Source organism: Chrysemys picta, chromosome 4 (assembly GCF_011386835.1).
Source record: "Chrysemys picta bellii isolate R12L10 chromosome 4, ASM1138683v2, whole genome shotgun sequence".
Lineage (NCBI taxonomy): Eukaryota > Metazoa > Chordata > Testudines > Emydidae > Chrysemys > Chrysemys picta.
This window is the reverse complement of record NC_088794.1, coordinates 58,869,245-58,887,203: the sequence shown is the minus strand read 5'-3', so window position 1 is coordinate 58,887,203 and position 17,959 is coordinate 58,869,245. Positions and strand designations below refer to the sequence as shown.

Genomic DNA, 17,959 nt, shown 5'->3' with positions numbered 1-17,959 from the left:
GGCCACTGATTTTGGGTGCCTCTATTACTGACTTGCCCATGTGAGACATCTTGGGCCTGATTTTCAGAGGGGTTGAGCAGCTGTAACTGCTATTAAAGAAGAATGGTCCAGGTGTTAGGGCACTACTCTAGGATTTGGGGCAACTTGGTTCAGTCCCACAGACTTCTTGTGGGACCTTGAGTAGGTTACTCTCTGTGCCTCAGTTCCCTGTGTGTAAAAACAGGGATATAGTACTTCCCTGTTTTGAGGGGTGTTGTGAAGATAAATATGGTAAAGATTGTGAGGTGTTTAGAATCTATGGTACTTGGGGCCATGTCACGGAGTATTGGGGGACTCAGGGCCCTGCACCCCCGGCTTCCTGCGATTCACCATGACTTTCAGCCAGCCAGTAAAGCAGAAGGTTTATTTGGATGACAGGAATACAGTCCAAGACAGGTCTTGCAGGCACAGACAACAGGGCCCCCCTCAGTTAGGTCCAGCTTGGGGTCCCAGGGCATCCCAGCCCACCCCCCTTTGGGGGGTCAGAGCCATCTCTGCCCCCCCAGCCATCTCTCCAGCCCGCTTCCAGCACTCTGCTTTCAGCGACCCCTCCCACAGCCTTTGTTCAGTTTCCCGGGCCAAGGTGTCACCTGGCCTCCAACCCCTTCCTGGGTTCTCATGTTACACGCTCAGGTATTCGCCTTCAGGCAGACTCCCATCCCCCGATGCAGACTATCCTAGCCACACTCCCCTGTCAGCATTCACAGACCACAGTAAGAACAGTCCCAGTTCGTCACATCTCCCCCCTTCGAGACCGAACTGAGCAGGGTCACTTTAGCCAGTGACCCGGGGAAGTTCGAACCTACCCCCGTTCCCATGGATGCCCCCGCATCCCTCCCATTCCTTGGTGAGAATTACACCAGGCCCCTCCAGTTTCACGCCCCCCCCTTAGGTCGGGGGTGCTTGATGGCACTCGCAGTTCGCATGTGGGAAGGTTTATGCGGCCTGTGCCCTTTTCCCACCCCCATACCTCTGGGGTTCCAACTGGGCTGTGGTCTTCTCCCAGCGCTCCAGTCTGGAGGTCTGTGCTTTGGGCTCTCTTGGTTTAGAACCGCCCTTTTAACCTTGGCCACCCTCCAGAAAGGATCCTTTATGCTGGGCAAGGGTCCTAAAGCTGTTTTCCCCTTGTCCCAGGCCTTCCTCCCCCTCTGACAGGGGTCACAGGATCCGCAGTACTGTCGGACAGTAACAAAGACCCCAGGCCAGTAAAAGCTCCGTAGCAGCCTCTGCTGGGTACGCCAGGTTCCCTGGTGCCCTGAGAGGGGAATGTCATGGGCCCGGCACAGCAGCTGGCGGCGATACTTCTGGGGTACCACCAGCTGCCTCCTGATCTCCCCTGACTCCATTTTCCCTGGGGGAGCCCATTCTCGGTACAGGAACCCCTTCTCCCACAGGAACCTTTTCCGGCCACCTCGTCCCATGGTCTGTACCGCATTGAGGTCGGCCAGGTCCCTTATCTTCCGCAAGGAGGGGTCTCTCTGCAACTCGGCCTGGAACTCAGCAGCTGGGACAGGGATTGCCACCTGCTCTTTCTCGCCCGCTGGGTCTGAAGCTGCAGCCTCCCTGAGCCGTGTCCCTGGGCGTTCCCTCCCCACCAGATTAGGGTCCTGCGCCTCAGGCAAGGCACCCCCCCCAAGGCCAGGGCGCAGTGCCCCTCGCCGGCTCTGACTGCGGGTCACAACCAGTGCCCTTTGGGGGTTGCTTGGCCAGTTCTCCAGGTCCCCCCCCATCAATACCTCAGTGGGCAAATACGGGTGTACCCCCACATCCTTGGGGCCCTCCTTGGCCCCCCACTTCAGGTGTACCCTTGCCACGGGCACTTTGACTGGTGTTCCGCCCACCCCCGTCAGGGTCAGGTAGGTGTTGGGCACCACCTGATCTGGGGCCACCACCTCGGGCCGGGCCAGCGTCACCTCTGCGCCCGTATCCCAGTATCCATTGACCTTCCTCCCATCCACCTCCAGAGGAACAAGGTACTCTCTCCGGAGGGACAGCCCCGCGCCTACCGTATAAACCAAAAACCCTGAGTCTGGAGCATCCAGCCCCCTAGAGGAGCTGGCCTGGGGCCCTTCTCTCTCTTGAGCCGTTGATAAGCTGCCAGCCCCTCTTGCGTGAGAAGCCTGCCCCTCGTCCGTCTGGGCCTCTACCAAGTTAACCCGGTGCGGGTTCGGTCTGCTCAGTCTGTCCTTGAGCTTGGGGCACTGGGCCCGAACGTGGCCTCTTCGGCCACAGTAATAGCAGCTCATGTCCCGTGGGTCCCCTCGAGCCGGTCGGTTGTCCCTGACGCTGGGCATTCCCCGTGGGAGGGGATTCCCCATATTCCCCCTTTGGGAGGTCCCAGGGTGACTCTCTCTCTGCATCGCGGCGGGCCTGTTCCTTTGGGGCTCCTCCCTGCCACCCCCTGACCGGCTCTTTACAAACTCATCGGCCAGCCGCCCTGCGTGTCGCGGGTTCTCTGGCTTTCTGTCCACCAACCACAGCCTCAGGTCGGATGGGCACCGCTCATACAGTTGCTCCAGTACCAGCAGTTTAATCAGGTCCTCCTTCGTCTGGGCCCCATCAGCCCACTTGCTGGCGTATCTTTCCATGCGGACGGCTAGTTGCAGATATGAGATCTCAGGGGTTTTATCCTGACTCCAGAACCTTTCCCGGTACATCTCAGGAGTCAGCCCTAACTCTCGTAGCAGGGCCTTTTTGAACAGTTCGTAGTCCCCTTTCTCTGCCTCTTCCAGTTGGCGGTACAATGCCACGGCTTTGGGGTCCAGTAAGGGGGTAAGGACCCGGAGTCTGTCCGCGGGATCAACCCGGTGCAGCTCGCAGGCCGTCTCAAAGGCCTCCAGGAAGTCATCCATGTCCTCCCCCTCCTTGTGTGGGGCCAGGATGCACTTATCAAAGCTCCGTGCAGTCCTCCGTGCTGTCTCTCTTCATGCTGTCTCTGTCTCCCTTTCTCCTCCCGTTCATGCTGTCTCTGTTGTTCACGATCCTCCAGCTCTCTCAGTTTTAGCTCTTTCTCCCATTCCAGCCAATTCCGCTCCACGGATGCCGAACGTCGCCGGGAGGATCCTCTGCTGGCCCGGGGGGTCACGGCGCCCTCGGTATTTGCTGGGCTCCTCCCCACCCTTCCCCTAGGCATAGGAAGGAGGGGTCTCGGGAAGCCCTCAGCAGCTGGCTGACCACTCCCAGCTGGGACAGACACTGGTGCCTGCGCTGCATTTGCCAGGCCGCTTCCCTGAGACACAGGGATCAGTTCATTCGCGCGATCTTCCGCCTCCAGCCGGGCAATGAGCTGTTCTTTGGTGAGCCTCCCACTGTGCAGCCCCCTCTGCTTGCACAGCTCCACCAGGTCGCTCTTAAGCCGCTTGGCATACATCTTCCTGCTGGCCACTCACCGGCCTGTGTGCTCACAGCTCCCCACAGTTCCCAGGGAGACCCCTAGTGTGCCAGCCCTTCTCGAGGTCACCACCTCTCTGCCAGGGTCGAGCTGCAGACTCCTCCGCCCCTGGGACCACTCGCTGCGATCCCCCCGAGGGACCCTGTTACTGCAAAAGTCCTTCTCGCTGGTCACACACTCCCAGGGGTAATAACCGTCTCTCTCTCACTCTTCAGCACGCCTGGTCCCCGTCAATCCCCCTTCGTTTTACTGCTCCCCAGTCACTTACTGCAGGAAGCGCCGTCCACGGGGTGCAGTAGATCCCGCCTCTGCCACCAGTTGTCACGGAGTATTGGGGGACTCAGGGCCCTGCACCCCCGGCTTCCTGCGATTCACCATGACTTTCAGCCAGCCAGTAAAGCAGAAGGTTTATTTGGATGACAGGAATACAGTCCAAGACAGGTCTTGCAGGCACAGACAACAGGGCCCCCCTCAGTTAGGTCCAGCTTGGGGTCCCAGGGCATCCCAGCCCACCCCCCTTTGGGGGGTCAGAGCCATCTCTGCCCCCCCAGCCATCTCTCCAGCCCGCTTCCAGCACTCTGCTTTCAGCGACCCCTCCCACAGCCTTTGTTCAGTTTCCCGGGCCAAGGTGTCACCTGGCCTCCAACCCCTTCCTGGGTTCTCATGTTACACGCTCAGGTATTCGCCTTCGGGCAGACTCCCATCCTCCGATGCAGACTATCCTAGCCACACTCCCCTGTCAGCATTCACAGACCACAGTAAGAACAGTCCCAGTTCGTCACAGGCCACATAAGACCCAAAGGAATATTTACTTCAGATGGGGTGGTGGGTACTCACTATCCCTGAAAATCACTCTGACCTTTTCCCATGCACAGACAGACTCAATACATGGAGAGCTACCATTTTTCAATTTTTACATAGGTGTCCAGCTTCAGACAAAACTTCACATGGGTACGGTTCCTGTGATGCATGCCAAAATTCATACCACATTCCCTTGTTTAGCTTTGACCATTGGCTGAAGAAACATCAGAATGTGGCCTCTTGTGTAAGATCTAGTGCAGCAACAGTTTAATATCTAATACAGGCTTTGTCTGGGGAGTTATAACATTTCTTGTGGTAGTATGAATTCAGTGATCTGCTAGGTCTTTTCCATATCTACCTATTTTATAGGATCCAAAATAAACCGATGTGTTTCACTGAACAACCAATGGGCTTAAGCAAAATTCTTCTTGTTGAACATTAAAGTCCAGAGGCATCCTTATTTACAAATGTCTCAGATAAATTTTCCATGAATACCAGTCCCCTTTTACCAACTTTGTCATCCTCATCAGAATATACTTCTACATTATTATTAATCCAGACACCTACTTCACAAATTTAAAGCACTACTGATAGGTCTGGGAGGATAGCAAAGCAATGAAATGTCGTTGACATATTGTAGTCTTTTCTTTAATCACCAAAGGGACATCAGACGTTATCATCCAAGGTGTATTGTCTTTGGAAATACGAAGCCCACTGATTTCACCAATATGAGAGGGAAGGTCTTAGTCACGGAAGGTACTGTACAGCTCATGTCTATTGTTTGTGTGGTTTCTGAGGAGGTATAAAAGAAGCTGGAAGACACACAGTGTTATTGCAACTGGAACTTCACTAGAGGACTTGCTGTGAGACGGAGCTGTGCTGATCTGGATTTGACCGTGTACTGTACTCTTTAGGATCAACAGTAAGTATACCATATGTTAATGTTGTACTTTTGTGTCTTAAAGATGTTTCTCATTGATGCATAGGTTATTGTAGATCACAATATAAAGATACAGCATGTCTATTACATACAATCAGACTAGTTATGTCTTGCATAGTCCACAATATCATATGATAGGTGATATATGATATACTTGAAAAAAAAATCAGAATTGGTAACCATTTGCCCTCCAATGCCTTTTCCCTCATCTTCCATGGAGATCAGTCTAAAAAAGTGGAATATATTTGTCAAGAGTGAAGTTTAAGTTCTACTGTCCACCTATTTGATATAGTTTCTGCAGGTGTAAGAAAAATGGAACATCTTTCTATCCAGGTACTGCCAGTTTATTACCCCAAATCAGTACAAAGCAAATCCATTTTTGGATACTGTTGAAGCTGGGCTTGAAATGCAATATCCCAAAATGCTTCTCTACTTGCTTTTGTTTCCAAACAAAATCTTTTGCATCTAAAAAAAAATCTATATAAATCTAATTTATATAGAAAAAATTGTAATCTTTCTTATGCATACATTTTTGTACTCCCTTTTTCATTTGTTTTGTTTGCCTTAATATACGCCAGGTTTCCCTTATAACAGTTAATCTGGAGACCTGTTAGTAAAGTGATAGGATTAATCCAATGTTTAAAGCCATGCACTATAGTTAAAGTAGACAACCCAGATACTGTGATGATACAATAGATAGATAGATAGATAGATAGATAGATAGATGTGGTGTATGGGGATAGATAGATAGATAGATGTGGTGTATGGGGATGGATAGATAGGTAGATAGATGTGGTGTAGATAGATAGATAGATAGATCTCAAAGACAGGTATCGGGGTTGACTTGATTGTAGTGATAATTTAAATTAAAAATAATTATTGCACATACAGTTAAATTGAGCTAATTCTTACTTCCCTAATCCACAAACCCAGTAAATCTCAGAAAAATACACAAGTTTCATCCTGCTTCTCAGCAAAGATTTAATAGCAGAGTTGTGTGGTCTGGTCTCATATCATTGGCACATGCTGTGTGTCAGATATGGATCTCCGTTAATTCCAGTCAAGGCTGGATTTAAAGCAGTGCATATGAGAGCAGATTCTGGCCCACTATATATTTATTGCTCTGAGATGATTCATTATAATAGGACCAACTCCCAGAGTTCTTACTCAGTCCTTAGGGTCCAATCCTGCTTCCACTGAAGTCAATGGCAAATATTAGGAATGAGTCCTGAGTTCTTTACTCCAGTCAGTCCTTACTAGGCATACCTCTGGTTGGTTTAAATTAGTGTGATCTGCCATGCTTGTCGATGCACAAGAGCAGCTACTAATACGCTTACAAGTAGAAAATGCACCTGACAGAATGAAAGAGGCAACTGAAAGAAAGAGCGGCTTGGTAATAATGTCAATCTTTTATTGTTTTGTTCAGCAGATACAAAGAAGTCAGAAGATGGTCTTGTCCCAAAGATCTCTGCAAATAGTTACATTCCTGGTCATCTTTTTTCTTGCTTGTTTTGCCACATCTCAAGAAACTGAAAAGTAAGAAAAATCACTTTTGTAACTAGTGCTGTTCGTCAACTGCTTGCACTTAATCTATTGAGCTGCATTCTCCACTGCCTCGCATCCTGTGTAGCCATTTACTTCTGTACAGAAATGCTACCAATCTGATTTGGTAGCATTTTACATCCACTTTGCACAGTAGAGAATCAGGTCCTCTGTATTTTTAGATACATTAATGTTGTGATTTGTGTTTAGTTGTTACTTTTATACTATACTAAATGCAGTTTAGGAGACACCTGGTAATACAGCACAGTAATCCAGGCAAAGATGGATCAACTCAAACAACAAATTATGTCATGGAGAAGAAAACTGCAAGTACCAGATATATCTATATTAGAAAATGGTCTTAAACAACATTCCAGATCTGAATCCTGTTTCAGAGCCAAATTCACAGCTTGAGCCTGTTGGGATACTTGACCAAATCTAAACTCACTGAAATCTGAGAGCATTTGGGTGTGTATCCAGGTTTTCAATCCCTGCATTCAAGAGTGTTTCGGATCAATAGTTTTGGTCAGGCTCATTATAGGGTTGTAGGGGGTGATTCTCCTTTCACCTACACCATTGGCTTCAACTGAATTATTTCTGATTTACACCTGTGTAAGCAAAAGAAAATTTAGGCTCATAAAGTTGAGATCTAGATCTGGATCTGGGAATTTGGGGCCCTATATTTGGACCACTGGAGAGAGCACAGGATTGGGGAGTTGGAGAGCTGGGTTTGCAGTTCTGCCTCTGACTCACTCTGTGACCTTGAGAAAGTCGCATCCCCTCCTTGTGCCTCAGTTTCTCCATTTCTAAAAGGCCCAGAATGTTGATACAGACCTATCTTGGTAAAACACTCTGGAATCTCTGTATGAAAACCAGCCCCACTGGAAAGGTGAGCATTCTTTGGCTTCCTAACTACTCTCCTTTCACATTGCAGTAAAAGAGCAGTAGCGGAGCACCAGTTCATGCAGGATAAAGGAAGAGCACTTCAAGGGCTGAAGCGGCTGATGTGGCTCCACAATGCCATGGGTAGTGTGCACACAGCCAGGGCCAGAGATGCCTCACATTCCAATTCCTTGTGGGACTCACAGAAGAGCCAAGACCTCCCTGACCTCTTTGACAGTACCAGCAAGGATGAGACGCCAAACCTGGTTAAACAGCTGCTGCTGGAACTGACAGAAAAGAAGCAAGCTTTCCCTGTGCTAAAGAAAACTGAGTTGAGGCAATATCTAAAAAATCCAAAGGGTAGCTGGAGCCTGCAAGATCTTTTTGATCTATTTCAAGTCAAAGACCATGGCAGCCAGAGAAATCCTGCCGCTGAGACACAGAGCTCTTCCCTCTACACTGACTCCATCTCAGTTTGACCATTGCTTGAGATATATGATGTTATCTCGTGGGTAGATGTAAAGGTGAACTACAAAAGAAAAACGTTTGTACCATTTACTACTCCTTGATATTGCATGCACGGCCTCTTAAAGGTCCAGAATCTCTCCTCAGCCCACAAGCTTGTGCGCCAGGGAGGTCTGCAGGGGTCTGAATTTTCCCTTGCCGAAATGCTACTGCTGCTTCCTGATTGCGGTAGTCCCTGCAGCTCTGGCACACACACCCCTCCCGCCCCCCTCCCCACCGCCCTGTTTGCTAAGTCACTTATCTGTAGAACTGCATGGTTGTAGATCCCCATGATTCTGAATGCCCCATTTGAATGTTTGGGTGCAGCTAGGATGGGGCATTTTGGAGCATCAATTTGCCACCTCCTAATCCCCCTTTGTGCAGAAGCCCTGCACCTGCTCCACTGTTTTCATGGGCTTCTGCAACCATTAGCCAGGCCGTAGGATTTATTTTTCTGGTTGTTTTTACATCAGAAATAGAAGCTCCCCACCTCTAACTTTTTCCTGGAGGATATTGGAAAATCTTTGGAGGGCATGATAGCTGGAGGTTGGGAGTTACTCAGCATTTCTCCCAGCCTAAGAGTTTGTGTACACGGGGAAATTGACCAGCATAGCTAAAGCAGAATAATTATACCAGAATAAAGTCACTTTATTTCGGAATAGAGTGTCCACATGGGAAACTATACCAGCATAATTACAGTGATATAATTATTCTGCTATCACTATGCTGGTCATTTTCCCCAGATAGACAAGTGCTAAGGCTCACCCTGCATCTTTGAAGAAATGGAAGAGATGCAGCTTAGCTTCCAAGCTCCATATTTGATATCATGGTTCAGGTCCTCCTAAAGATTTCCAAAGTCCCCCAAGGAAAAAGTAGAAAAATATTTTCTTGGGGAAATTTTCGTGGGCATCTCCACATATCCAAAAGGAGCAATAAAGGACACAAACACGTTTTTATTTTGCCAGTCACCTTTAATGAAAAAATTTCCAGTTGTGTCTAAGCAAAGCAACATACAGTTCAGTTGCAAAACAAATATTTCAGACACTATATTTTTGTCATGCTTGTAACAAATGTATCAACATATCCATTGACTGGGGATTATGTGTGCCGCCTGAATTAGTTGAAAATCCACTGTTAGTGTATGTGCAGAGATCAGGAGTGTTTCTCATTTTACACAGTGACAGAATGTAAACAAAAGTCCTCAGTGTCATTAAAGTTAAAAGGCTTTTAACATGAAATATATATATATAATATTGTACTTGATTTATTGTAGAAATATAAATAAAATAAAGCAAGATTATCTTTCGCTAATATCTCTATATATTTGTAATTAACATGGAATCACAATTGCTCTTTTTCTTTTATGTACTGAGACAGAGGGAGGACTGGATGGCTCAACTGAGATTGGAATATGAGCGTCTAAAGCCCCCGTTTCAAGATCAGCCTGTTGGCAACAATCAAAAGTCACGTCATGTTTAGCAACCTATGCAAAATGAATTGGTTGTCTCAGTCCAGTTCCATTCTGACAATAATATTCTTTTGCCATTTATGTCACCTTCTATCAGAGGATCTTAAAACACTTTAGAAACATTAATGAAATACAGTATACTTCCCAAGGCACCTATGAAGCAGAGGTTTTTAGATCCATTTTACAGATGGGGAAAATAAGGCTTGCACTGGTTAAGTTGCCCATGCAGTACGTCAATGGCTGAGCAAAGAACACACTGAGTCTTGACTCTTACGCCCCTGCTCTTTATTTTGTAACAAAATCTCATGAATTTTAGGCCCGTCTCATGATTTTGGGGGAAGGCCTGACTCAGGACTCTTTGCAGGCTTGGCATGATCAGTGCTGTCATCTTGCCCTGTCAAACGTCATCAAGTAGATGGCACTAGCAGCATTACAGCCAAGGCTTTTTATCCATTCACCAACCGACCCCTGCCAGCTGTAGCCACCTGTAGTCCCTGCAGCTGTGCGGGGCGGAGTCAGACGCCTGGGCAATGAGCTCAAAAGAAAGGGAGGCATGCGCACGCGCACAGCGCGATCACCCTTCCCCGGCTGCAAACGCGCCTCTGGAGGGAAAAGGAATTCGCGCATGCGTCTTTCCCGTCAGCGCCCCGCCTCTCTCTGAGGGCGGCGGCGCATGCGTAACGTCGTCGAGGGCTCAGAGGGGTGCTTGCTTGTCTTGTCCCGTCCGAGGCGCCGTCCGTTCCGTGAGTGGCGGTGCGAAGATCTCTGGGGGGGCCGTAATAGCGTCGCACCCCGATCCCTTCCCCCCCTCCCCTAGTGAGGAGCGAGTCTCCGGCTCTGAGGAGGGGCTGGGACCGCGCCCCCATCTCCTCCCACCCGCCCCGCAGGGGGCTCCGGTAAGTGATTCTCCCGACCCCTCCCCTCAGCTTGTTGCCCCGGTGACGCGCCCCCTCCCCCTCAGGCAACCGCTCCCCCCCGGCTTTGCCCCCTCCTCCCCCCCGTCTGCCCCTTTCTCCTCAGGCTGCTGCTGCATCCTCCCTCCCGGCCTGTGCCCCCCCCCCCCCCCGGTCTCCCCTTCAGCTCCTGCCCCGCGCCCAGGCTCACGGGCAGCTGGAGGCAGCGTTGGCTGCACCTGGCCCACCCTCCCTTGCGGGCTCAGCCCCTAGCGCCCGTGGCAGACAAGCCTGCAGCTGCCCCAACAGCTGGGGGTGAGGGGCCTGCTGGCCTCTATGCGAACAGGGCATCGCGGGGGGTAGCTGCCTAAACTGGCCCGGGCTGAGCTCCCAGGGCAGGGGTAAAGCCCATCGCGGCGAGGGGTGGTCACTCTGCTGCTTTATTTGCTGCGTGGCTGAAAGTTGGGTTGGCTCCTTTTATTGCCACTCCATCGAGTTCCTCTTGGCTCCTGCTGCCACCGCTTCACGCTTTGGTTGGCACCGCCAGCGGAGGACCAAATGGGCCCCAAAGACTTAATTCTCCTCTGGCTCCCCGAGGTGGTGCTTCCAAGTCCAGGTGGTGGTGGTGGGAGCCTGCACTGTTTCTGTCCATGTATATAGATAAATAGAGGCAGGCGCTCGCTCTCCCTTTTATCAAACTTGACACAAGCATAATTGCATTGGAGTAAGGTACAGTTGTCTTTCTTCTTCCCCCTCCCTTTATCTGTCACCCAACACCAGCTTGTCACTTGATGGTTTTCTGCTCTCTGGGAAATAGGAACTAGTAGCATAATCAATGTGTATGATGCAAATGTGCTTACAGTACACAGATACCTGATCTGCCGGCTCTTGAAGTGCTGTGTAAAGAGATTATCTGTCTTTTCTAATTCAGATAGTGTCACTTTGAGCTGTGTTTTTTAAGAAATAACTTCATAAAAAATACAGCAAAAGTTCCTCAACAGTCCCTAGATTGCCTGTGTTCTTTGAAGAAAGAGAAGATATCTAACAGGTCAAATAAAAATAACTTCTATTATAAGTTATTTGGGGCCTGCCATTTTTAGTTATCTAAAGGGCCATGCACAGATGTGGTGCGTAGGGTTTCAGATTTGTCACTTCATTTTTTTAAAACTAAAATTTATGGAGCAGTCACTGTAAATTTAGTAAAAGTCAGGGTTTAGTGACTGCTCTGTGATTTTGTTTTTTAAATTAAAAATGCCCTGATAAATGAGGGAGCAGCACCCTTGGCCCTGGCATGGAAGCCCTAATCCTAGCCCGGTGAGGAGAGAAGGCCCTGGGAGGAGTGGAGGTAGGAGGGGGCTGGAGAGAGAGCCTGCCCTGCACTCACCAGGGACACAGCGGTGGCTCCTGTGTCCCATGGGGCTGGGGCAAACTCCCTGTTCCAGGCCTTGCGACTTGGTGCATGGGGTCACAGCGCCACTTGCTCTGCTTTGGTCCTGCCTCCCCTTCGTTGTGATCGGGGGAGAGGCAGCAGGGCCAGATTTGAGTAAGTAGTGCTGCATCATGCCCAGAGTGGGGAGCTGGGCTCAGCCCCACAGGAGCTGCTGCTGTGGGGTGAATGTGAGGTCCATATCTAACTCCTCCCCCTGGGCCTTCCCTCTGCACCACCCTTCAGGATCCACCCCCCTTGAGCCTCATGGACAGAGAAGTCACAGTATGCATGACTTTTTCTGCACCCTGCCAAACCTGCAGCCCTATAAATGAGAGAGTGTCTCTAAATGATACCTTTGTCTTTCTCTCTGACTTCTAGGGATATGTTCCAGCCACGGGAATTTTGCTCTTTTGGGTTATATTGCATTAGAAAACCTCAATGAAAACACTGTCTTAGATTGTTCAAAGAGCTTGTACATTTTATATACATTATATTTTACTTATTGTTTCTTACAATAAACAAGCTAGGGTGCATGGGTCTTGCCCTGAATTTGAGCCAAAACATGGAGCTTTTGTGTCTTTCTTAAACTTTATTTTTAATTTAATTTAAGATGTAGATGCAGTATACTTTAAAAAAAGATCTTTTTTCTTTTTTTTAAAGTTCATACTTGTTTAGAGGTAATTATCTATCTGGATTTTGACAGGCTGTTTTGTGGAAACTTCTGCTACAGTGGGAAACCCTAATTGCAAAAGTAGTTTAAAAATAGCAAATTTGTCTGTCTTCAACTACTCCACACATCCATTTAATATTTTGGCTCCTGGTAAGTTTCATAATAAGGGGCTCTGCATGTGACTGACAAACGTAGAGGTACCCTCTTTCTCGAAGTGTAAAAGAAAAAGGAACCTCTGACTGGGTGACTCAGGGTGGGTTTTTTCATTCCTCACATTTTTAGAAGATGAGGAGAATAGATTGGGTGAAGTACAAAACATTTTCAATACTGGCTAAAATGTGGTTTTTGAGGCATAATATTTGTCAAGTTTCCTTCCCTCTTTTTGAATGCTGTTCAAAAACAGGAAGCTTACATGTACCTTTTATTTTGTAACCCTCTTCCCTACAGACTCTCTCATTAACTGATGGTGCCCAGTTTAGACTACTAGTCTGTCATTTTTTTCTCTCTCTGATAACTTAGATATTAAAACTATATAAAATATTAACTTCGGTCTTGATTCTTAATTCCAGCGTCTAATGTAGTTGAGCATCAGTTAATTGGTCAGAATTATTGTTTCCATGTTGTGTTGTCATTAGTAATGTCAAATGTATTTTTTCCCCTTCTCCCCCCCTCCCTTTTTCTAGTAGCCATGGCAATGACGGGTCCAACACCTTGTTCATCCATGAGTAACCACACAAAGGAGCGAGTTACAATGACAAAAGTGACATTAGAAAACTTCTATAGCAATCTCATAGCACAACATGAAGAACGGGAAATGAGGTAAAAATCACAGTTGGGAGATGGAAAGTGTCTACGTGTAGAAGTGAAAGGAAACTAGTGGCCTGATTGTTTAACTTGAGGTCCCATTTGAGCAGGTGCTATCTAGTAAATTATAGCTCAAATTTAACTTACCTTAACATTACCTTAGGCCTTGCTAGTAACTACCTTACTTATCTGAGCTTCTCAAATATGATGCTGATGAGTAAAAATGTTTAGCTAGAGGACATTATTATAAATTGGAAGAAAATATCTTTCTGATTCAGAATATCTGTTTTTAAATCCATTATTTCATTGCTGAGCAATTAAAAAAAGCCATTTTGCTGAGCCTGCTTTGATGAAATCAGTTGAAACATTTTCTTTTCAAACTTAAAAATAGAGTCCAATAGACACATTGGCAAGATTTAATATATCTAAGTGGAAACCAATTGTATCGTTAGCTTAGATTCATTTAAGTAGTAAAGTAAGAGACCAGTCTCTACAAATATTTACTCTTTCAACAGTTGCTCCTTTTGATTTTTATTCCCTTTTAACATTTCTTGTAGTTTTATGAAGTCATGTGGTTTCAGCTTCATTTTGTGTTACAGTTTATGATGCAGCATCTGATAAGGGGAAATTCACTTGTTCAAAGGCGCCAAGCTACTGCTGTAAAGACTGTAATTTAACATTAACTTGACTAACTCATAGGCAGGAGGAGGTCTAATAGGCTTTGATGGATGATATAATAAATTCCTTAAATATCCTTGGAAACCTTTTTCTCTTTGTGGACCAGATTCTCTGAGGTGCTGAGCACCCTAAACTCCCATCGAATTCAGTGTGGTGAGCATGTCACAAGAATAGGCCTTATAACCAGAATTTTCAGAAATGCTTCCTTTCCTTATCTGTTAACACTTAATGTTGGAAAAAGCAATAAACGTTGTTTGGTCCTGCTGAGGTACTGCTGCGGCAATTCACATTTGGCATTTGAGTGGGGTGTTAGAGAGAGATGGTGAGCAAATTGTACTTCCTAGGTGCCTAAATAAGAGGAGAGCAATTTCAGTATACATGATACAGAGATGTTGGGCTAAAATGTTATCATACCCCAGCAGTTGTTTAGTGGCAACTGGAGGCTGGAAAAGGATCTTGCAAAGAATGACTTGCATATTGAACAGGAATTCTTCAGTGCATTTGTATAACATGATGCTGAAAAGGCCATCAGGAAGCTCAGAAGATCATTAATCTAGGAATTTTTCCTGCAGTGGCCAAAGTTAAACCTTAACAACGAAAATAGATTACATTCCTTCACCAAAAAGGGGAAAAAAGTGAAATTAAGGTTGTAAATGTATCAATATTTTAAGGGAGAAAACCATAAATATCAGTTTAGGTACAAATATGGCCCCCATCTCCAAGGTAGCTGAGCATCTCACAGACAATGAATTTATCCTTTCAACATCTCTAGGTAGGTGGGGAATTGTATTATCCATTTTACAGAGGGGGAACTGAGGTACAGTGAAACTAAGTGACTTGTCTGGTGTCACACAGGAAGCTAGTGGCCGAGCCAGGAATTGGACTCAGATTTCCTGAGTCCCAGTCCGTGTGTAGCCACCAGACTATCCTTGCATAAAATAAGGCATGTGAAATTTCAGGGAGACTGGTTTAGATGAGCAAAGTTATAGAGGGAAAGTGGTGAAGTTGGACTTCTGTTGGAAAGGTAGGCTTGAGCTTAAATCTGGAGAGACCAGCATCTTTCCATAACTCTAATTCTTCACACTTCCATATTGAATCCAAATTCCTAGTCCTCTGACTTAGTTTTAGACAACACTCCCCACAGGTGTTGAAAGTATGTATGCTTTTTAAAGGATTTTCTGAAGAACTAAACATTTTTTTTTTCATTGCTTCCCCCCCCCCCCCCCCAGACAGAAGAAGCTAGAAAAAGTGATGGAAGAGGAAGGTTTAAAAGATGAAGAGGTAATGAACACAAAACAAGTCTTTTGGTTAGATAATATAAGTAACCCATAGTCATACCTTTAGTGACCTCTCTAATTGGTTCAGTATGATCCAGATGGGAACTTCATTATGGAATCTCATAAACTATATGGCTTTCTTTTTAAAACAAACACTAGAAGAGACTCAGGAGGTCCGCACATGCCCGAAAGGAAACAGAGTTTCTTCGGTTGAAGAGAACAAGACTTGGTTTGGAAGATTTTGAGTCCTTAAAAGTAATAGGCAGAGGAGCATTTGGAGAGGTAAGAACAGAACTGATTACTGAATAAAACTGTAGTAGCATTATAGGGACTGGAATGCTTTGAAAAGACTTTTTAAAAGATCAGAACAGTACAATTTGAAGCCAAATGACACAATAATCACTGCTGAATGTTTGTTTAAAGTTTGACATTCAAATGCATCTGACTTTGTGTAGTCAGTGCTAGTTTGTATTAAACAAACAAACAAAACCCCACATCTTTAAAAGGACCAAAATGCTGGTGAAATGGGCTTGGTTGGCAACCTTGGAAAGCCCCTTTATCTGTAGAACAGATACAACAGCAGCAGTGTAGGTGTGATGCTGTTGTGCCAGTGTGCCTCCATCGTGACCCTGTAGTAATGGTTTTTGTGATGCAGTGATAGCAGAAGCTGCACCCCAAAGGGCCTTTTATAATGGGTTTTCATGACATAGAAACTTGTCCACTAAACTGGGTTTTGACCATCCAACTCGTTTCATGTCACAGATTGCCAAATGCTATCAAATGGTATCATCTTTCTTCTGGTGTCCTAGAGGTAGTGGGCTCTGGTAGAATGATCTGGTGTCCTAGAGGTAGCAGGCTCTATATCCCATTATCATAAACCAGCTAGTGTTGTTTGTCCTTATAATCTGATTCTGCTTTGCAAAATAGAAGTGAAATGTTTGGTTTTAGGGTATGATACCCAGAATACTGTAAAAGAAACCTGGAAAAGTTGGTGTGATAAGAATGTATTTCTGACTCCATATTTTTGCAAAACTTGAAGGTGCGGCTTGTCCAGAAGAAGGACACAGGGCATGTATATGCGATGAAAATACTACGCAAAGCTGACATGCTTGAAAAAGAGCAGGTGATTATTTGAAATTACTATTAGCAATTCTAGTAGCTCTGCCTCTTTTTAAAATCTTTTTTTCTGCTCCATTGCAAACTCAGATTCCTGGGGGACAAAAGTGGGCCTATATTTAAAAAAACAAAACACTAAAGAATAATCACTGCAACATATGGTTTAGATTTTGCTAGCTAAAAACTGCTAGGGGTGTGTGGGTGAGTGGATAGATAGATTTTTTATTTTTTTTATTTTTTATTTTTTTATTTTTTTTGAGACTTTTCAACCTGCCTTGGATTTGGATACTCAGTTTTCCCTAAACCACTTTGAACATTTCAGCCTTATTGTAACTCTTTCTGGAAGAAATGTGGTTTCTCTTGAGTCTAACTTTTATGTGGTTATGAGGAAAAAATATAGCTTTCACTTGCTATATTTCTTTATTTTTATCAGTGACTAATTGTAAATATGTAATAACATGTATTAATTCACATATTCAAAACAGCATTTTAAAAAATTGTCTCTGCAACCTTGGTCAATTTCTTGATGAAGGTTTCAGTTGCACTGGCTTTTTGCAAGAGGCATTATGGTCAGATATAGAGTGTGACTGAACATTCTGTTTCCATCTGAAAACCTGGAGAAGCAAGGTGTAGGAAAATGGCCGTTTTCCTCTGAACAGCAATAGAGGAACACTTGTATTACAACTGATTATGTTCCTCTTTCTGCATTTTGTGATACTACGTTACCACTTGATACCAAAGATATGTATGTGAAATCTCAATACAATCTTCAGAGTGCTGGCTTGCTGCAATTCTGATTTCATCCTGATTTAGCATGTCTAATGGATTTAATTGTAAATATCAGTTGCTAGAGCTGCATGAATCCTTCAGACTCATTCGCAGGACCTCCAAAGTAGTGGCACTTTTCATATTAATGCCAATCTGAGTCATTGTATTATATCTTTGATAGCCCTTCTGGGACTATTATAGTCTGAACCAACCAATCCTTCTTTGGCACTGGAGTTCATCTAGGAAGCAATGTTTTTGTAGGCAGTAATTCCTGAATTAACTTTTGTCTTTTAAAGGTATTAGTTTAAAAAATAGCATTGCACTCTTGACCTCTTTGTCTTTACATAGCAATTTTGAAAGTCAGTGCTTGGTGTGTGGGCCTGCATTGATGTGTTTGGGGACCTGGGTTTGACTCCCAGTCTCGGTTATGAAATATCCATGTCTCATCTATGTTAACTATTCTGAACTGTAGTTAGTATACCCTTTGTGCATGTTTTAGTTAGTGCTCTTAATATAGTAGATATTATAACCCAAATAGTAAGTAGTTTATCTTGTATAATAAGCGCCTCAAATCAAATGTTGTATTTTCATCATATCTATAATTCAATCAATGTTCTCTTTTCCATGTGAAGGTTAAGGAAGTAACAATATTAGACGTTGAAGTGCTCTGTTTGTCTACAGTCCAGATATAAAGCAGGTAGCTGTAAGACAAGCTTCTCCATACTACCCTAGCCACAGCTGTACTTCTGACTTGGAG

General features: G+C 45.6%; 1 protein-coding gene across 9 annotated transcripts in view; it reads left to right on the top strand.

Moving 5' to 3' along the window:
* Positions 1 to 10,238: 10,238 nt before the first annotated feature.
* The window catches only part of STK38 (serine/threonine kinase 38), a 32,805-nt gene continuing 25,084 nt past the window's right edge, over positions 10,239 to 17,959 (top strand). For 6 of the 9 annotated variants that reach the window (XR_010600998.1, XR_006174186.2, XR_010600997.1 and 3 more), the window contains exons 1-5: positions 10,239 to 10,463; positions 13,243 to 13,378; positions 15,271 to 15,322; positions 15,478 to 15,600; positions 16,358 to 16,441. Coding sequence is in view for 1 of the 9 variants with exons in the window: in XM_005280500.5 (XP_005280557.1) it covers positions 13,248 to 13,378; positions 15,271 to 15,322; positions 15,478 to 15,600; positions 16,358 to 16,441 (390 nt within the window). In the remaining 8 variants the exon portion in view is untranslated. The remainder of the gene's footprint in view (positions 10,464 to 13,242; positions 13,379 to 15,270; positions 15,323 to 15,477; positions 15,601 to 16,357; positions 16,442 to 17,959) is intronic. The other 3 variants (XR_010601000.1, XR_010600999.1, XR_006174183.2) reach the window with 3 other exon arrangements.